The sequence below is a fragment of the Ochotona princeps genome, chromosome 2 (genome assembly GCF_030435755.1).
Source record: "Ochotona princeps isolate mOchPri1 chromosome 2, mOchPri1.hap1, whole genome shotgun sequence".
In the NCBI taxonomy this organism is placed as follows: Eukaryota; Metazoa; Chordata; class Mammalia; order Lagomorpha; family Ochotonidae; genus Ochotona; species Ochotona princeps.
In genome coordinates, this window is record NC_080833.1 from 85,036,273 (window position 1) to 85,056,742 (window position 20,470).

At 40.1% G+C, this 20,470-nt stretch overlaps 1 protein-coding gene across 1 annotated transcript in view; it reads left to right on the forward strand.

The window, feature by feature from the left end:
* Window positions 1-211: 211 nt before the first annotated feature.
* Window positions 212-20,470, forward strand: part of PALMD (palmdelphin) — a 51,763-nt gene continuing 31,504 nt past the window's right edge. Inside the window, exons 1-2 of the mRNA XM_012926056.2 lie at window positions 212-1,008; window positions 17,420-17,500. Of these exons, the coding sequence (XP_012781510.2) occupies window positions 964-1,008; window positions 17,420-17,500 (126 nt within the window). The 5' untranslated portion in view covers window positions 212-963. The remainder of the gene's footprint in view (window positions 1,009-17,419; window positions 17,501-20,470) is intronic.

Genomic DNA, 20,470 nt, shown 5'->3' on the forward strand with positions numbered 1-20,470 from the left:
CCAGACTGCAAGCAGTCACAGATTGTCTCAGCACACTTCCCAAAGCTTGCCCCCCTTCTTCTTATGTAACTGGTGAGGCCAAACTGGGCACCTTCCTGAAAGCCAAGAATATCATTTCTGAACAAAGTCCAAGAGAGATCAGCATCCCATAAAAGCCAGGCAAGCAAGCAGATAGTGAAACTCCGTGTTATGACGGTGCAGAGCACTCCTGTTAGGCCAACCCTTCAAATGATCCCATTAGAAATCATGGGACTTCTCCCACGATCGGAAGTTTTCAAAATTTGCTTCCAACTGTTGAAACAAGGTCAAGGAGCAAGGGGAGGGCACCTTCAGGTAAATCTATCCCTATATGAAATTCTAAAGGAACTATAGAATGTCTATTATACAAAGCCAATAAGAGGGAGAAAGGCAAACAAATGACTTGGCATTTCTGCCCCAGTCCAGGTGAGGCTCGCTCTCTGTGAGCTCCAGAGCCAGAGTGCCAGTGAACTGACTCATACCCACTCACAGACCCTCACACACAGGGTCCGGTAACAGCAGAGGCTGATTCAAACCCCAGCAACGTGGTTGCCTTTGCCCCTCCTGGAGAAGAATGGCTTGGGTAAGGAACAGTTAATAAGAGAATGTGCCTTGCTAACTGCGCACATTATAACAAAGAGCTGGCAGCTCCTGAAGGAAAAGGGCTTGTGCCGCTGCCGTTCAAACTTGTCAGTCAACTCGTGCCAGCAGCCTCAGCGTCTGCCTCCCAGCACACCCTCATTACATGTGTCTGTCTGGCCTGATCTGTGCATCTGCTCAGAGACGCTCCTGACAAGTCGGGAATTTCTCCCTTTCTCCGCGGGTGAAAAGAGTGGATTTCTCCTCGCCGCTCCTCTGTCACCCCTGCTCCTCTCCCCAAGGAGGCTCTTTGATTTATGGTAGCTTTGGACGTCCTTCAGCGCCTGCCTGTCCTTGACTTCCAGAATGGAAGAAGCCGAGTTGGTGAAGGGACGACTCCAGGCCATCACAGTAAGTCTGCATAGTCAAAACTCATTAAGGTGGTTGCTTAGAGGAACAGCAGACCCGTTGCTGGCTGTCCCAAAGCTGAGCCCCTGGGAGTGGAAAAGCAGCACTGTCAGCCTTCATGGTCATGTCTCGGCTTCTCTTAACCCTTGTGACCCTCTGTAACTCCTGGGTTTTGGAATCCAAGTGCACAGCAAATGTACTTGACATTCACAGACCGTGCCTGCGTTTCCAGAGCAAGCAAAAGCTGTTAAGGTAGTTCGGTTCAGTATCATTTACCTTTTGTGTACCTTAAATAATGCAGCTTTTCCTTCAGCTTTATTTCACAAACATCGGATTATACCTGTAACAAACAGATCCTCGCTCTTGAACTTTGTTTTACACTTTTGAGTGTGTTGAAAACTTAGGAGTCTCTAAAGGGGTTTCAGAAAAAATAAAACAAACTACTACTAAATTTGAAATATGTTAGTATACTTAAGTTCAGTATTAGACAAGAAGACACTAGGCAAAAACACATATCAGATTAATTCTCAGCTATCAGTTTCCAGCAAAGTCACAAGCTAAGAGGGACCCTGATAAAGGAATGCAGGGCATGCGATGGGCTTGGAAAATATTTTATTAATATCAGGAAGGAAAACGCTGACTTTTTAAATATTTATCCTGGGAAAGAATCAAAGCAATATAGGAATTACTTTTCTAAAATAATTCATTTTTGTAATTTTGTAAAATGCTGCATTTGGCGTAAACTTGGAACTCTGTGGCAGAATATTTATCTTCAGCTATAACTTCTGGCACAATTTTTTAAAGAAGAAAACTTTGGAAATCCATATCCCAGTTTCTCAGTTCTCTCTGCCACTGAAGCAAGCTGTCAGGAAGAAATGAGTACTTTTTTAAAAACTGAAGCTAAATCGGGCTGAGTGGGAGGATATTTGTCTTTGCTCTTCAGATTCTCGTAGCATAGTTAATATTGCTAATGGAGGGTTTTTATTAGATGAGTATAATGTCGCAGTTCCATTCAGCAAGAGTTCAGTAAGTCAAAATGTTTTCTGAGCCAATGGTACAGAACCAGAGGACTGTTGATAAGGGCGGCACTTTCACTGTGAAGCTTTTTAAAATGCTTAACCTCTAATGATTACATTTTCCTTTTTTCAGAACCTTGGTCTAGAATGTTTGTTTTGTCCTTTTTTGATGTTAAACTCAGCCACCCACCGTTTCAGCTGTCCTGCTTTAAGGGACAGGAACTGGGCTCTGCTCTATTGTTATTGGCATGGCTTTTTACATTACAGCTGTTGTCTAAAGGTTACTTTATTAGACTGTGCGAGTTGTTTCCTCTCACACTCCCCTTTCTCTGGTGTTGCTGTCTCCTAATTAACTCATGAAATGTCTCATCCAATGAAACACACAAACAGAACCTTGCTTCCAATTTTCCTTGTGGGATTGGGGCACATCCTCACTTAAACCCTTCTTCCCTCCAGAGCGTCTTGTAATTCTTAGTGAAACAGCACACGCTCCAGAGACATGGCTGTGCACAGGTGTGCAGGAGAAGGAGCCATTCTCACTGTGAGTCCCAAACACAACTTAATATAGAAGAGTTGTAAACTGCCTTATAAACAATTAAGAGAATTAGGAGGTTCCTGAGTATACAGCTGGTGCTTTTCCTGCTTTTTGGATTATTCCATTAGACTAAAGACACTCCCCCCATTAAAAAGAATTAAGCAAATCTCCAAAGAACATACAGTAATTCTAGCCTGACAGTCATACACTTGCATACAATTGTAGGGGGGGGAATGAAAAAAGTTTATGGGAACAAATTTCCACCAGCCTATACCTCGCCAGGCTAAATCCAGTCACATTTGTCACCACCTAGAGGGAAAATGGAGCAGTGATGTGTCCATGGAAACAACACATCCACCCTCCTCCGTGCTGAACACCCTGGGAAATGCCAGCTTTCCCCACCCTTGCAATACCCAGGAAGCTGCCTCAGCTACTCCGTGCCCCTGGGACAGTGAAAACACATCATATCCACAGTCTACAGGGACCACATCATTTTTGAAAGTATTTGAAATCTTCAAACTATCTGACTCTACTAAGAATTCAGACAAGCTTCTCATTTTAACTGTCTTCCTCTTGTTTTCCAACCCTGAAGTAATTTTCAAATACTTCAAGAACAAAATCAGAAGGCAACTATCTAGCATCCCAAAATACTGCAACTCCTAGACCTCATACTAAAAGGAAAAACGTTCACACTTTAAAATCTGTCAGAGTTTTATATTAAAATGTGTTTGCCCAATTCCTAGTGTAGAATGAAATCATCTTTGCTTTTCATTTATTCCACCTATTTTAAGTGTCTAAAAATCATCTCCACTGCACCAAATTAAAAACAAAAAAGGACATAGCTGTAATTTTACAGAATAAACTTCTAGCCTTCTTTTTCTTAAAAAAATATTAAATGCATATTAAGTAAATGGAATGTGGCATATAAGCTCTCAAGCTGAAAGTTAACTCACTGTGATCATGCCACTTATTTAAATTGAATTTTAGATTACTCAAAAGTCTGCTCAAAGACTCACAGAGGATAGAGGCAAAATTAGGAGTGTACAGAAAAACATTTTTTAAAAGGCATTATTTCATTTGTGCATAATAGTCTAGTTTATGAAACTACTTACCATGTGTCCTGCCTTCATGATCTATGCCAATTTTTCATTAGTGAAATCTAAAGTGTCCCTTCACGACCAAAGTTTGATTTTGAACTATAAAAAAGGCTGCTACAAACTGATGAAATATTGTTTTGTCCCTAGGAAGCTTGTTTGTACTCCTTTTACATTAATACGTATTTTAACAAATAGTTTATTTTTACACAGAAGGAGAACTGATGAAGTAGACTAGTAAGTTGGAATTCACTGAGGACATTACTGGAACTAACAATGAGCATGTCTCCAATATTCTCTGGAAGAGCAGAAAAGAGGATTGAATGAGTCACTGAATGCTCTCCCTGCAGAGTTCCTCTCTGCAGGTGAGTCCAACTCACAAAGAAAAATGGGGAAGGCCAGGTGGATCTCCCCAAAATAGAAAGATCTCCTTAGACTGAGTAATATTGCACACACTCCTTCCATCATCCTCCTCTTCTTATCTCCAGTCCTACAGACACATGGAAAATACCGATTCTAACATCAAATATGGAAAACTCCCAGATTTTAATGTGTCTGGAGATAAAACGCACTAAAAACAATGCAGTGTGCAGGGTGAGCTCAGAATAATTCTGAGGACCAGAATTAGTTTGCAAAGCACACAACCCACTGAGAAGAGAGGTCAAAAGAAAGTAATGTTTTAGTTCCCCAAAGCTTACCTTTAATGGTCAAGAATATGTGTCATCAAGTTATTTTGTTTTTCTGTAACTAATGGCTTATTAGACGCATGTTATGTGTTCAACCTCAGGTTATTTATTTATTTATTTGAAAGTTAATGTTATATATATAGAGAGATCTTGTATCCAAAGGCTCGCCATCTCTTCAAAATAGTCACAAAAGACAGGCTGAAGCCTAGTTTGGAACTTCATTCAGAACTCTCACATGGGTAGAAAGACACGCAGCACTTGGACCGTCTTCCTCTGCTTTCAGACACATTAGTGGGGCACTGAGTCATCAGCCAGGACTACAGCCAGCACTCCTTATAGGATGCCAGCTGGGAAACCTTCAGTTTAACCTCATATGCCTCAAAGTCAGCTCCCTCAAGCCATGTGCTTATAGGCAGTGAGGGCAGTTTTATGTAGAGTGGGCAAGCTGGGCTGCATGGAGGGCGCGACATTTGAATATAGCCATGAAGCAGGTAAGCTTTGTCAAAAGCTCGGTAATAATCACTAGTACAAGCACCTGCCCAGAACTGCCTCCATTGGAAAAGAGCCATTAAAGTCCTGACACTGGGATTTAAGCAACAGAGCCAGCTTTGCCAGCCAAAGCTGCTCATGACGCAAAAACATAATGAGCTCTCACACTTGCCCAGATCCACTCCCCGTTTCTTTCCACTCTCAACGAATATTTTATTGACTCGCAACTGTAGGAATTTAGTAGGCAGGAACTTCTTTACATAAAATAAAAGTCTCCTGGAAGAATAAAAGCCAACATTAAGGCAATAACAGAATCACAGAAGGGCTCTAGTTCTTTCTTTAGCACCTGCTCCCAGTCACTGGGCACTCCAATTCCTTTCATTCTTTTTTTTGCCAGTATCTGGGATTTTGTAATAGTCAACAAGACAGTTAATGACTGAAAAGCGGTGACATCATTTGTGGAGGTTAGCACACAGAAAAATGTGGAGATTCTTATTCAAACAGTATTCAAAGTTTCAAAAAGCTTACATCAGAGCATGCTGCTAAGTACTGGCCATTCCAGGCATGCTGCCTTGGGAGTCTTCCCAAGTCACACGCCCAGGAAGCCTGACCTGCTGCCATATTCCAGGCAAGCTACATGTGTGTCTCTCTATTCTTTCTATCTGCACAAGTAAGTGTATGAAAGCAGTAACAAGCTAGACAGTGTCTGGACCAAAGGTATACACCTTAAAGTGTGCTAGTGTGTGAAGTATTGAGAGTTCTGTGGGTCTCAAAGTGTTAGTGACTAGAAAATGCATCAGGCACCTTTGTTAGTCAACACACCTCATGGTTAAGTTGTCATTACAAGAACAGCTTCCAATTTGTCATGAGTATGAAGACATTAACATTAAGATAATGCAAGAAGATGAAACAATCACCTCTGTAAAAGCAACCAGTGCCAGAAGAGTCGCCCAGTTAAGGCTCCATGCAATTTTCCACATGCTGCACCAAGATTACTTGTTTTCTTCCAGCAATCAGAAGATTTCTTCAAACAAATGTGCCACGCCACATTTCTTTGCCAAACATAATAACCCACCCATAAAGGAGACCATGTGATGAGGAGTAATAATTTGATAGTTCATTAAGGAAACTGTTTTTGATAACAGGGAGAGGCTTTTCCAGTGTGTTTTAGAGTGATAATGCCACTTTGTTCTATCCTCTACACCCAAGCATTCCTGTAAGCATTCTGAGCATTGCCTGGTAGTCAAAAGGAACAAACAGCTTTAGGAAACTGTGATCAAAGCTAATTGGTGTTTAGACAGCTAAGTGTAATTGAGTTTTAAGCAAATACAGCCCAGTCTGTGCTGAAACTGAGGCAGGACATCCAATATCCAATCTCCAGTCTTCAGCTACCTCATTTCTCTGAAAATAAAATATCTTAGTTTCTTCAAATGGCAGTGATGTCATTTTGATAGGAGACCCCATGAAAATCAAACTGCCTTGAGAAGTTCCCTCATCTGGAACCTTGCAGGATGCATACCTACCAACACATCATCACGTTTATTTGACTGTGATTTGCACTTAACAGTTCTAACAGAAAACCCTGGGACAGAGGATTCTGTCAGATCATGGACAATGCTGAACCCAGCTGTCCTGTGAAGCTCTGGAATGAAACCAGAATTGACTTTTCCTAAGCACCAATTTTTCAATATGGAACTGAGAGAGTGACTGACACAGAACCAGGCAACCACACAAAAGACAGCAGTTCTTCATGATCACGCTGTGCTAACACATCTGGAATATAAACAATTCTGTCGCTATCCACAACAACAGCACATGTTCTTACAGAGCATTTAGGCTATCACATCCTTTCATCTGCCCAGTCCTGTAAGTGTCCTCACAAGCAGGTGTTACCATTCCCATTTTACAGGTGGCCAGGAAAAGTTAAGGGATTAGTTAAATGATGCACCCTGAATCCATTTCTCTGCTTTATAAGATTCTCTGATCATAAAATCGCACAGAAAAAGATATCCTTCAAACATCCAATAAAAATTTTCAGAACTTTCTCTGATTTTTATTGCTCATGGTTATGAATGGAGTTGGAAGTAGAACAGAGAGAAGAAGAACCTTTAGTGGCTCCTCATCACTTATCCACATTTTCTAACCCAAATCAGTCTTCTACCTACAGCAGCTTCCACCTACCTTTCTAAGAGTAGAATTGGGGGAGAACAAAATCGGGGTAGCTTTTCAGGGACATGTTATTATTTTAAGAAGAATGGAATGAATCAGTCATTTTGCAAAGCAAGCCATGTCCCAAGCCCTTGTCAGTCCACCACACCCCTAAATCCTATTTCCACTGTGCACACACTGTCTGACCAGGGCTTCTCCAGGCAATGGCATATATGCGTCTTTCATAGTTCCTCCTTGACGGAGTTCAACACTTTATTTCAAGCACCCAAGACCCTGATCATCCTAAACGACTGAAGGAAAAATACCTTCAAACTGATATAGAATTGAAAGCATATGATTATCTTTCCTACCAACAGGTTCTGTTTCTGTTTTGTTTTTGTTTTCACTAAAGACTTGGCCAAGTTTAGCATCGCCTCTTGATGATTCTTTTCTATTTTGTTTGCTTTGTTACTGTTCATTAGAATGAACACCAAAGAAGAGGCAAAGAACTGAGAGAGTAGAACACAAAGTGGATTCTACTTAGAGATATCTTAGAATTTGTTCCAAGGTTGGGAAGCTACCAAATGAAATGTAGTTTAGAGATGTATGCTTTTCAGCTCACCACATAAATTGCAGTGAAAACCACACCCACTCCTATGGGCGACTTCAGAAGTGAAGTATTTCAAAGCAAGGCGCAGATATGCTCATGGCAGCAGGTAGATACTTAGTGTTTTCTTATTTTTAAGATTAATTTATTTTTATTAAAAATTAGATATACAGAGAGGAGAAGAGACAGAGAACCAGCGCCCATATGGGATCCCAGTGCGTGCAAGACGAGGACTTTAGCCGCTAGGCTATTGCACTGAGCCAGGAAATTCAATGTTTTCTTTGCTTACATTGCTACCCTCTTTACATCATGCTCACCCTGTTTTCCCTCAAGCACTTCCAACAGCAGACTGATCAATATCCTATTCCACTTGGAAGTACTCTGAAGTCCACCTATAGAAATTAATTACTGCTATTGATCAAGACATTTTGATAAGAGCAATGAAGAAAATTTGCCCAATAAATGTTAATATATTTGATACCAAAATCAATAATTAGGGCACGGGGAAGATAACCTGGAACCAGACTTCAGGGCACTTAAGTAGCAGAAGGATGGACTTGTAACTATTGTTGAAGGACTACTACTGTAACAATATAGGGGAAAGCAGTGGAAGGAGAGGTGAATGGAGGAGGGTAGAAAGGGAAATCCCTGAGCCAATGGAACTCTATCATGAAAATGTTTTTAAATACAAAATAAATAAATAAATAAATAAAACAAAATTGGAAAGAGGATCATGGCATAGCAAGCTAAGCAGCGTTTCATATGAGTGCTGGTTCCAATTTTGACTGCTCCATTTCCAGTCCAGCTTCCTGTTAAAAGCCTGAGAAAGCAGCAGAGGATGGCCCGCGTTCTTGGGCCCCTAGATTCACACGGGAGACCTGGGAGAAGCTACTGGCATCTGGCTTCAGACTGGCCCACCTCCATCTGTTGCGGCCATTTGGGATGTGAACCAGCAGAGAAGAGATTTCTGTGTCTCTCCTCTCTCTGTAACACTGTCATTCCAATAAAAAAAGAGGTAAATTTTTCTAAAAATTGGGTAAACATTAAAATTACATCCTAAACCAATAAGAAGGAATTCTTTGATAAAATCTTAGATAATTAATTTAAAGATTGAGGGAAAAATCAGCATTGATCATAAATAAAAGCAAATTAAGCTGACTATAAAAGTTATATTTTTAATCTGTATAAAAGATAATGAAAATGAACTATTACTGAACCTAGGATCATAAAATATATTTTAAAAATTGAAGCAATAAAATGGTCAGTAGTTTCAAAAGAATTTTATTCAAACAAAATTTAAAGGCAAATAAAAAATATTTGTACAAATCAAAGGTTTTGTACCTTTTTTAAAGAGCTCTTACACATTCATAAGTGAATGATAAGTTTCTCAGAAATTGGATCAACAGACAGGCAATTTTGAAAAAGTTAAAAATCAAGTAAATTATAAATAAAATTTGACCACATTAACTTCATTAAAATATTAATATGATATGGTATTTTGATCTAATTGTAAATTCCACCATTTGTGGAAACATAAACTAAAACAATTTCTCATTAAAATATTTTAGCAGGCTATATAAAAATCTATTTAAATATTTACTTATTTACTTACTTATTTATTTGAAAGTTATAGTTACAGGCCTAGCACAGTAGCCTAGCAGCTAAAGTCCTCACCTTGAACGCCCCGGGATCCCATATGGGTGCCGGTTTTAATCCTGGTGGTCCTGCTTCCCATCCAGCTCCCTGCTTGTGGCCTGGGAAAGCAGTTGAGGATGGCCCAAAGCGTTGGGACTCTGCACCCATGTGTGGGAGACCCAAAAGAGACCCCAGGCTCTGGCTTCAGATTGGCGCAGCTCCAGCTGTTGCAGCCACTTGGAGAGTGAATCAATGGACGGAAGATCTTCCTCTCTGTCTGTCCTCCTCTCTATATATCTGCCTTCCCAATAAAAACAAAATGCATCATTTTTTTTAAAGAAAATTATAGTTACAAGGAGAGAGGGGAAAAGATATAGAGAAGGGTCTTTTGTCTGTTGGTTCACTCCCTCAAAGGCCAGGGCAGGGCAGGCTGAATCCCGGAGTCAGAAGATTCATTGAGGCGACCTTCGAGAGCAGCAGGCATCCAAACACATTGGCCATCTTCTGCTGCTTTCCCCAGGAACATTAGCAGAGAGCAGGGTTGCAAGTGGAGCAGCTGGGACTCAAAGTGACTCCCACGTAGAATGCTGACATCTGCAAGCAGCCGCTTCAGGCAGCTTCAGTGGCTACATCACAGTATCAGCCCCTGTATTAGGATTATTTAAATGGGCTATCCCTTGGCATAAAACTCACTACCAGGAACCTAATCAAGGAAAATAAAGAGAAGCGATCTAAAATTTATCACACGATTACTTAAAAGGAGGGGTGATATTTATTTTTGGAAAGACACGGTTAGAGAGAGAGAGATGAAAAGAGATCTTCCATCCATCTGCTTGTTCACTCCTAAAATGGACACAACATTGACCAGGAACTAGGTAGGAGCTTCTTCTGGGTCTCCCACATTGGTGCAGGGTCCCAAGGACATGGCTCAGCCTCTGCTATTTTCTCAGTCCATAAGCAGGGAGCTGAAGCCATGTGCTGGCACCATATGCTGGCACCAGCCGGTAGAGGTTTAGCTGGCTACACCACCACACTGGCCTCCTCACAATTACAATTGTAACATTGTAAATAAAATGCATTATTTTTATTTTTAATAAAACTTAATTATATGAAAAATGTTCACAGCATTGTGTTAAGGGCAAAAGAGAACACAGAATGGTTTGTACGGAACTCTTACATGGGGCATGATTTATGTACCTATAGTTATATAGACATGTGTATCTGTGTTTCACATGCACTGAAAAAAACTAGCTTAATGTGAACCAAATTGTTGACAATGATTATTTCTAAAATAGCAGAACTTTGAGCAATTTTTCTGATTTTCTTCAAAATTTTCTGAATTTTTCAAATATTCTGCAGTCAATGTTTTATATTTCTACTTATTAGTAATAAAATAAACTCCAACCCCCATGGCATCCTCGAAATTCTGATTTAAAGTTATCTCAATATGCCTCTTATTTGTTGGGTTTAGCTTCAATTTTTACTTATCTTCATAGTAGACATTACTTTCAAAATGTTAACATTGTCATCTTTTAAATAAATGCTTCTGGAATTTTTTTCTTTTAGATTCAGTTATTTTTATTGGAAAGGCAGATTTCGAGAGAGAGAAGGAGAAATAGAAAGAAAGATCTTCTGTCTGCTGATTCACTCTCCAAATGGCCAGGAGCCTCTTCCAGGTCTCCCATGCAGGTACAGGGGACCCAAGGCTTTGGGCCGTCCTCGACTGCTTTCCCAGGCCACAAGCAGAAAGCTGGATGGGAAGTGGAGTAGCTGGGACATAAACCAGCAGCCATATGCAGTCCCAGCACTTACGAGGGGTGGCTTAACCAATTGAACCATAGTGCCAGGCCCTATTTCTTCTTTTTTTTAAAGATTTATTTTAGGTGCCGGTATGATGGCATTGTAAACTAACCCGTCGCCTCTGGTTTCAGGCATTCCAAATGAACACTAGTTCTAGTCCCCGTTGTTCCACTTCAAATCTAGCTCCCTGCTTATGGCATGGGAAAATAACAGAGGAGGTCCTTGGACCCCTGCACCCACAGGAGAGGCCCAGAGCAAATTCCTGGCTCCTGGCTTCAGGTCAGCCCAGCTTCAGTTATGACAACCATTTGGAGAGTGAACCCAAAGACTGCTCTCTCTCAGTTCTCCTTCTCGCTCTGTAAAATCTGCCTTTCAAATAATTAACAATAATAATAATAAATCATTTAAAATATTTATTTTATTAATTTGAAAGCAGTTACAGGACAAGGAGGGAAAGACAGAGATGTTGCATCTGCTGATTTACTCCTTCAAGTGGCTTCAGTGGCAGGGGTGGGCCAGTTTGGTGCTGGGAGACAGGAGTTCCCTGGGTCTCCCACATGTATGCAGGGGCCCAAGCACCTGGGCCATCTTACTCTGCTTTTCCAGGCATATCAACAGGGAGCTTGATAGAAATTGCAGCAGGCAGAGACTCAAATTGACACCTAAATGGGATGCCAGTGTCACAGGCAGTGGTTTAACCTAACAGCACCAGTTGCAAACACTTTTTTCTGTTCATGTTTCCACAAACCCCACAACATACGTTAAAAAAAAAAACTTTGTCCAAAGTCAAGCTAAAATTGATAAAATTCCCATTATCTTCCCTCCTCACTTCCTTCACCAAGATAATGACAATAAACATGTCCCCACCTTATGGAGGTTTGAGAAACATTAAAATTGGTATATTTATATATGTTTAAGTAATTTCTGATTAATAAGTTTTCAATTAACATTAGTCATTGTTATGACTGTCATAACCTGAGAACATTTTAACAACAAACCTGAAAACATTTTAACAAGAAAATATGACTTTTTAATCCACCTTTAATTATCTAATAGCTAATATCTCCTAGACATTCTTTATCTAAATGCAATTCACTCTACAGTTTGTTAGGGATTCACCAGTGAATTCACCAGCCTTTTAAAAATTAGATCTTTATCCACTTTCAGCCTTCTCACACCTTTCCAATTCATCCAAGATTCCAAGAAAAATAATTAACACTTCTTTGATATCTCTATATTTTTTTTAACTTCATGAGATGGAAACCATGAGAGGTTAAAGACTAGCATAGCTGTGACTTCTCTGCTATGTCCTGTTAGGCATCAATTTCCCTATAGATACATTTTCTTTAACTTTCCACCATTAAGATTGTTCTCCCTAATCAAACGTACAGAACAACAGAGACATGAAAAAGCTCCAGTTATTTCTATGGATTTAATAGGGCAATGTGGCTTGGCATATACTTGCAAAGAGGGAATTTCAACTGAACTTGAACTATGGTTATACAACAAGGTGGAGGAACCCACCATGGGGGGAGGTTGGGGGGAGAATCCCAGATTCTATGTAATTACAACACAATGTAATTAATGAATAAATTTAATAAAAAAATAAAATTTAAAAAAGAGATAGGACAATGTGCATCTCCCTAGTAGTCTAACTGCTTTTGCCTTTTCACATCAACATACACACACACACACACACACACGTGCGCACACATACACACACACAGAGCTTTTTCTGGCCTCCTAGGTTTTTTCATGTGCTTCACAATTTCACATCACCCTGGATGTTTGCCTTATTTACACTATTACAAACAGCTGTCATACATTCAAATAAGCAGCTTCTACTTGTTCTTCTCATACCCTACGCACTGAATATATCAAGAAAGCTTGTCATAAAATTATAACATAATGGCTTCCAGCAGAGTGTATCTGGAAACACTCACCTATCAATTCTCTCATCATTGCTTCCAATTTTTTTTGTTTCATTTAGGAAAAACACCACCTCTAGTCTCTTTCTGGTCAGATAGAATCCGGTGTAATAGCAAGATGGCTTCTGTTTTATTTACTTTTGCCCTTGTTTAAATGCCCAAAATCATGCCTTCCCTTCTTTAGAAGACATAATGAGGAGATTCCAAAAGAGCCCAGTATTGGCCATTAAACAGATTTGCTTACTAATCTCAGCTTGGCTACTGAATTTCTTGGTGAACAAGTCAATCACGCTCTTGCATGAAAAATGTCTTGAAGCACATGATCACTATCCGCATCTCTTACAAGCTGCGACATCATGATGGGCTTGTTGCTATCATTTGACTCTTCATAGAGTTTATTTGAAACAAACACCCTTCCATTGCTCCTTTCTGTCATGTTCCTAATTTGCAAAACTGGCCCAAAATAAATCTCCAAGTCACTTCCCTTCCTCCTTTACCCTTTAAATGCAGACGCTTCCTGAAGGATCCGTCCTTACTACTTTCCTTTCTTTTTTTTTTAATTTTTGTTGCAAAATCAGATATACATAGAGGAGGAGACAGAGAAGATCGTCCGTCTGCTGATTCACTCCCCGAGTAGCCGCAATGACCACAGCTGCCCCAATCTGAAGCCAGGAGCCTGGAGCCTCTTCCAGGTCCCCCACATGGGTGCAGAGTCCCAAGGCTTTGGGCCATCCTCAACTGCTTTCCCAGGCCATAGTCAGGGAGATGGATGGAGAGTGGGGCTGCCAGGAAGAGAATCGGTACCCATATGGGATCCCAGCGCGAGCAAAATGAGGACTTTAGCAGCTAGGCTACCACGCACGGCCCATTCCTTTCCTTTTACAAAAACATCTCCTCCTACTTCACGCTTTTACCTCTCTCTTCAAAAGTCCTACAGCTTTTCTTTAGTGCCAACATATCTTCTCATGTCTCTCCATCCAACATTCCTACCAGATAATTACACCAGTCATCCCAAAGCTGCTTCAAACGTGGGGTGTATCTGTCGTTTTCCCCCAAAACCTCCTATCTTCTCCTGAGTTCCCTAGCACTGAGTCTGCTCCCCTTTCAGTTGTCTGAGCACAAAGGCCTTGTATTCCCTTGCCCTTTTCCTCTCTGTCTCTCTCACACATGCAGAAGTCATCAGTGTCCAAGTCCTGTCAATGCCAACTGCTTGCTCTCTCACATCCTCACCCTGTGCTGCTTCTAATTCGCTCATGGCCTAATATACAAGTTTCTGTAATACCCTAATTGTCCTCTTCATGTTCCTCTTCATTGTCTACTGCACAATGAGTCCAAGAATGGTTTTAATTATATCATTCTTCTCCAAACCCCATGTCAAGCCATTCAACATTCTCCATTGACAAGCTACCCACATCCTAATATTCTTGGTTTATTCCCTGCTATTTGCTGCTTTGTGGCCAGGATCACAAACTTGCCATTCCAAAAAGCACTAAAATATTCTACTAATCAGCTTTTGCGCACATCAATCCCTTGATTGAACATCCTTTCTCTCCACTACCCAGCTGCCAACTAACTACCCGACACACTACACTTGAATACATCTCCAAGCCCCTCCTAACCACATCAGCTGAAAGCAAGTTCTCCCGTTCACCTTTTGGTCTTCACAGTACCTTACTCGTACCTTAGTAATTACATGCATCACCTATTGCTCAGATTATAATCACTTCCACAAATTATTTTCTTTATAAAACTCTGAGTCGCTGAGTATTTACGACATAAAAAATTTTTAACATTTAAAAAATGTTTACTGTTACCTCAAATAGAGCATTTATACACAAACAGCTAGATAACAGATAAATTGATAATTAAATAATTCAGATTGATCCTGGGAGCAGGCTCTGCCACAGTGATTAAGACACTGCTTGAATGCCTGTGTGTAAGTCCCAGCTATTCTAATGCCAGTTTCCTGTAAAAGTGCACCCTAGGAAGCAGTAGGTGATGGCACAAGTAATTGGGTTCCAGCTACCCACATGAGAGACCTGGCATTAGTTTTACACTCCCGACTTTCGCCCAACCCAACCCCAGCATTTGCAGATACTTGGAGAATGTGGATGGAAACTTGCTTTAAGCCTTCCAAAATTAAATAAAAAATAAATTTTAAATAACTAATGCTTTGATAAAAATTCATGTGCCTGAGTTATAAAATTGCCTCCCTATCTATCTACATTGATACAAAGGGGGGGGTATCACATTATCTCTGATTCACAAAATGTCAGTATTCCTTAGCAACCTTGCATCAGCCTAATATTGTCAAAACACTCCAGGTGCCCTGCCTCTACTCATGGTTTCCACTGCTTGATTACTAACCCCTAAGCAAAACCAGCCCAAGATGACAATCAACAGGAATGAGTAGGTACTTCTGGCTTTGGCATTCAAGTTCACAATGCGTAATGTGCTCATTGCCTCATCTCCGTAAGCTAGTCATGGAGGGGGGCTGTACAGTCACAACACTGCAACCAGGGAACAACTGTCCTGGTGCAGATGGAAAGTAGGCATGCATCCTTCCAACGGGAAGCCCCACCTATGGCTAACTGTACTGGCACAGGCCTCCAGGCCACAGCACTTCATCACAGAAAGGACAGTGAGGGAAGTCAGTCAGGACTTGCTTAGCTAACCTCTCCCTCAAGAAAACAGTAGAATGAGCTAGCTGGGTGTGGAAACTGACCTCCAATTGCTTGCGTTCAAATCCTGGCTTGTTACTCACTAACTGTAAGAACTTGAATGAGTTCATCCCCTCTAAATTTCCATTTGCTCCTTTGCAAAATGCAAATTGCTTTGGCTTTCTTTGTTTCTATGACTATTAAGTGAAATAGTGCCTATAAAATACCTACCACGATGTCTGGCACAATAAATTTAAAATATAACTAATATTTGCTCACCAACAGTTTCTAGTTACAGTGGAAACTGAGTCACAGAATTTTGAGCATTTTTGCCACTAGTGATGCAATTTCATTTAAGCCAAAGATGTGACTCTGAAGGCTCATGCTTGGTGACTATCTAGTTTTTTTCTCCTGGAGTACTCTTTATGAAATTTAAAAACTAACAAATTTCTACAGTCTTCTTATACACAAACAGAAACATGACAGAAAGTTGGAAAATAACATGTTATTTTTCTTCAACAAATGTACCTGAACTTAAATATCAAAAAAGTTTTCATCTTCAAAGGAATCACATCAGGAAGCCGTGTACTATTTCAACAGTGCTGCCAAATGTTTTTGGAACTCTTCCTTCTAAATTACTGTCTAAGCCTGCTTCCAACCCCGTTAGACATCTTTCTTGGCAAGTATATTTTATCTATTGAGTTTTCAATTGTGAAAGCAAACTTAAAACAAACTCTTATGAATAAGACAGAGGATCATGTCATTTCTCATCAAAAAGGAGGAAATGAGAATCTTTTTTTGCATGGTCTGTCATATGCCTGAAACAAGTCAGACCAGGAAATGCTAAAACATTTCAGATCAATGGAATTGCTGTCACTATTAACATGCTGTTTTCTGTGTGATTAACAAGTTACTGGGTTGTTATGTAATTGTACTATACATTTCTAAAGCACTATGTGTCAAGCACTGTTCTAGGGACTTTCATATACATTAGCTCATGTAATGCTCACATCTAATGAATCAGTACTCAGTCTACATCTTACAGATGTGGTAATTGAGGCATAGTGAAATTAGGATTTCATTCAGGAACACAGAGCTAATAAATGAAGAAGCCAGAAATCAAACACAGACTGCCTGCTGTCTAGTTTCTAAACACAACCTCTGTGTGTTAATAGTTGTCATTTCTGAATATTTTAGTATTTGCTTGCTTCCTTTTATCCAACTTGATAAAAGGTACTGTATATCTCTGCGTGATTTTCTTTTTCAATCTCAGCTCAAAAATGACCTAAACTCTTTTTCTCTACCGGTCTGTAGCCAGCTATACGAGGAACAAACATCTCACTTTCCAAACTCTCAGATCTCTGACCATCTGTAAGCTCACCCGGTTGCTCACACAAGCAGACCTCTTACCTGGCGCTTTCTTCATGTTGATGCCAGAAGCAGTGTCTCTTCCCACAGTCCTACTCCATGCCCGCTCAGAACTCCATCCTGGAAACAGTCTCCACAGCATCACTCAGTGGGATAATCTTGCTAGGCTCACAGGGAAATGCAAAAAAGGGAGAGTGAAGAAGCAAATACATTAAAATACTTGAAGTTCCCTTGAGGGGAAAAAGTTTTTCTTTCATATTGTTTCCTGTAGCAAACCACTTTGGAAGTCTCCTTTGCCTTCCTTTGCTTTGAAATACGAGTGTCCAAAGCGTCTCATTCCAACATCATGAGCATATGCTTGCTGGCCAAATGGCAGATAACGGCACTGTCCCCCAACAAAACAGATTTTTAAAAGTTGACTTTTCTGTAACTTTTTTTTAAATTTCAGGATAAAAGAAAAATACAGGAAGAAATCTCACAGAAGCGTCTAAAAATAGAAGAAGACAAAATGAAACACCAGCATCTAAAGGTAACTTTTTTGACTTTAACTTCATTTCACTGATTTTGGATTAGAATAATTCTATGCACTCAAATTTCAATAGTAAAGATGCTTTAGAAAGGCAAAAATTCCAACCAAGTTTCACTAATAACCATAGGGGAGGCCAAAAAGCCAGTTATATTTACATATGAAATGAATGCCTTCTGGCAAGCTTGGAGAGTTAAAAATATGATTTTATTACTTTTATTGCTTATTACTGATTTCCTAATTTTCTTGGGTAACCTTGAGAATTCAGCCTTAAGAATTTGGTCTTGAATGCAGTCTTGCTTAATATCCCAAGGGAATGAATCCAGCTAAGCAGTTGCCTTTGAAATCAATGAAAGGCCAGCCATTCCCGAGGGGGGCCCAACAGACAGTGTCTAGTGTCTGGCCTGGTCAAGGATGCTTGTATTTAAAAACTCAGTGCAATGAATCCAAAGTTGTTTGAGTATGGCTCGGGTTTCTGTTTTGTTTTGCTTTGACAGAACATGAGATCATAACCAGAAATAAGTCTCCATTTTTAAAATCAGACTTTACATCTTTCCCTGGGTGTGGTCATTTTGTAATTAAAGCACATTGACTTTCAACATTTTATTGCGTGACTTAGACACAGGATGCAAGCAAATGACAAACAGGAGTGCCCTGTGAACAGGCCTCTGCAGGAGACTGTACTTATCTGTCAGGGCAGGATGCTATCTACAATCTTAATGAATCCCCACAGTGAGACAATGCTGCCTGATCACGGGGTCTACCAAGTTAGACTTCCCAAATTTAACAGAGCCCATTTTTTTAATGGAACAAGTAACCACCTCTGAAAAGAACTATAATAAGATTCCAACTAGCCTCAGTTTCTGGATTCTGTGGGCTTCTTTATTCGTATTCAGGTTGACATTTGCAATGTCTGATGGATAGTTTCAAGTTGTCATTGCCCTGCAATCCTGACAATGTGTCACATTGCATTTACTTGAATACCAGACATACACAAGAAGTGCAGTGTGCATTTCCAGAAAATAAATGAAATAAAAACAGATTTACCAATTTTTCCATGTAATTCAAATGAAATCAGAGCTTATTTTAAAAGACATTGTGTTTATTTACTGTAGAAATGACCATAACAATAACTCACAACTTTTAGGAACTTAAGAAAAAAAACAAGTATAAAATAACTGTACAGGGATGAGTTTGAGGTTTGAGGTTTGGGTAATGAATTAAAAACTTGGAACATGCTAAATAAATTATTCATCTTTTTGCAATGGACAATCATGCAGTGGACAAGTACAAAAAAGTTTTTAATGTTGTGTTGGGCTTTCTCTGTTTGAAATGCTATATACTTGAGTTAGCTCAGTCAGTGAAACAGTAAGTAGTATTAGGAGGTAAACCAATGTTTGTACCAGTACCGGAAGGACTGATACTGTATGTTCTCTCTGACATAAGATGACCAATACACAAACACATGTAAAAGAAATAAAATATGATACTAGGTTTTCTACCTTGCCCAAACTTATTTTGTCATGATGCATTTAAATGTCAGAGAGTTAAACTTCTAACTTGTATGTAGAGACTAAATTATTGTGATACCATGAGGGGAGAAAATGGTAAGAGAAACGTGGGGGGAGGCTGGAAGGAGAAGGGGAGGGATGAACTCCTATTCCTACAAAAACGTATTGTGGAAAATAAAATAATTTTTAAAAAGAAAAAAAAAAAACAATGTTTGTAGCTACTCAACCAGGCTTCTTGGAGAAAGTGTTTTCTTTAATTTCTCAGGGCTCCACATTCCAGTCTGTAGCCATCACAGTGATTCTGTGTGCCTTTGTCTCTGCCTATGTTTCCATTTTCCTAAGTCCTGTTCATATATGTGCTGTGAGAGAGGACTTCCTAAGTCCTGTTCATATATGTGCTGTGAGAGAGGACTTCCTAAGTCCTGTTCATATATGTGCTGTGCTCAGTCCTGAGCACTGAGCAGGCCATCCATAGCCCAAGGATACAAAGCACAGTGACTTCAGGGAGCACATCCTGCTGACTCTCTCTCAGAAATGAGCAATGAGGTGCTGGTGTTATGGCACAGTAGGTAAAGCCATGGCCTGCAACACTGACATCCTTTATGGTTGTTGGTCTGAATCCCAGTTGCTCTACTTCTGATCCAGTTCCCTGTTAATGGGCCAAGAAGCCAGGAGAACGATTTTTAAGATAGATTCCTTATAACTTCAAAACCAATGTTTTTGCCTTCTCTCTCTCTCTCCCTCTCTCTCTCTTTTCTAAACACATACTTTGTACACATTTTGGATCTCATAGTAAACTAAGTCCTGCTTCTGAGAAAACTGATAGCTCACTAGCATTCAGCAATTGCTATCCTTGCAGAATGGGTAGCAAAATAACCATGGAGCACACAGCATGGGAAGGAGTTTAAGCTCTCAGTTTACTTGAGGAAGCAAATTTCATATAGAAGAATGTTGCCTCTTGAAAGGTCCATTTCTGTAGCGGCCCCTTATTTCTTGCCAAAAACACTCCAGGTAGAAATTCAGCAGTCTGCTCTCCGGAACCAAGAAGCCTCTTCTAATCCAATCCTGCCAAAAGCAATTTTGATGCTTGTTTCTTTGTTTAAAGTTTTATTTATTTATTTGAAAGGTAGCTAAGAGAGAGAAGGAAAGAAAGTCCATCTGCTGATTCACTCCCCCGAATAGCCACAACAGCCAGCAGTGAGTGGGCCAGTCTTAAGCTAGAAGTCAAGTAGTTTTCCCAGGACTCCTCCATGGGTGGAAAGGGCCACAGAACTCAGGCCACCTTCTGCTGCTTTCCAAGACACATGAGCGGACAACTGGATTGGAAATAGAGCAGCTGCAACGTAAGATGGCCCTCATATGAGATACTTCCATTGCAGGCAATGCTTAAGCTCTGTGTCACAACACAAGCCCACCACACCTTGAACTAATGCCCTGGACTGTTGGACACAATTGTGCAGAC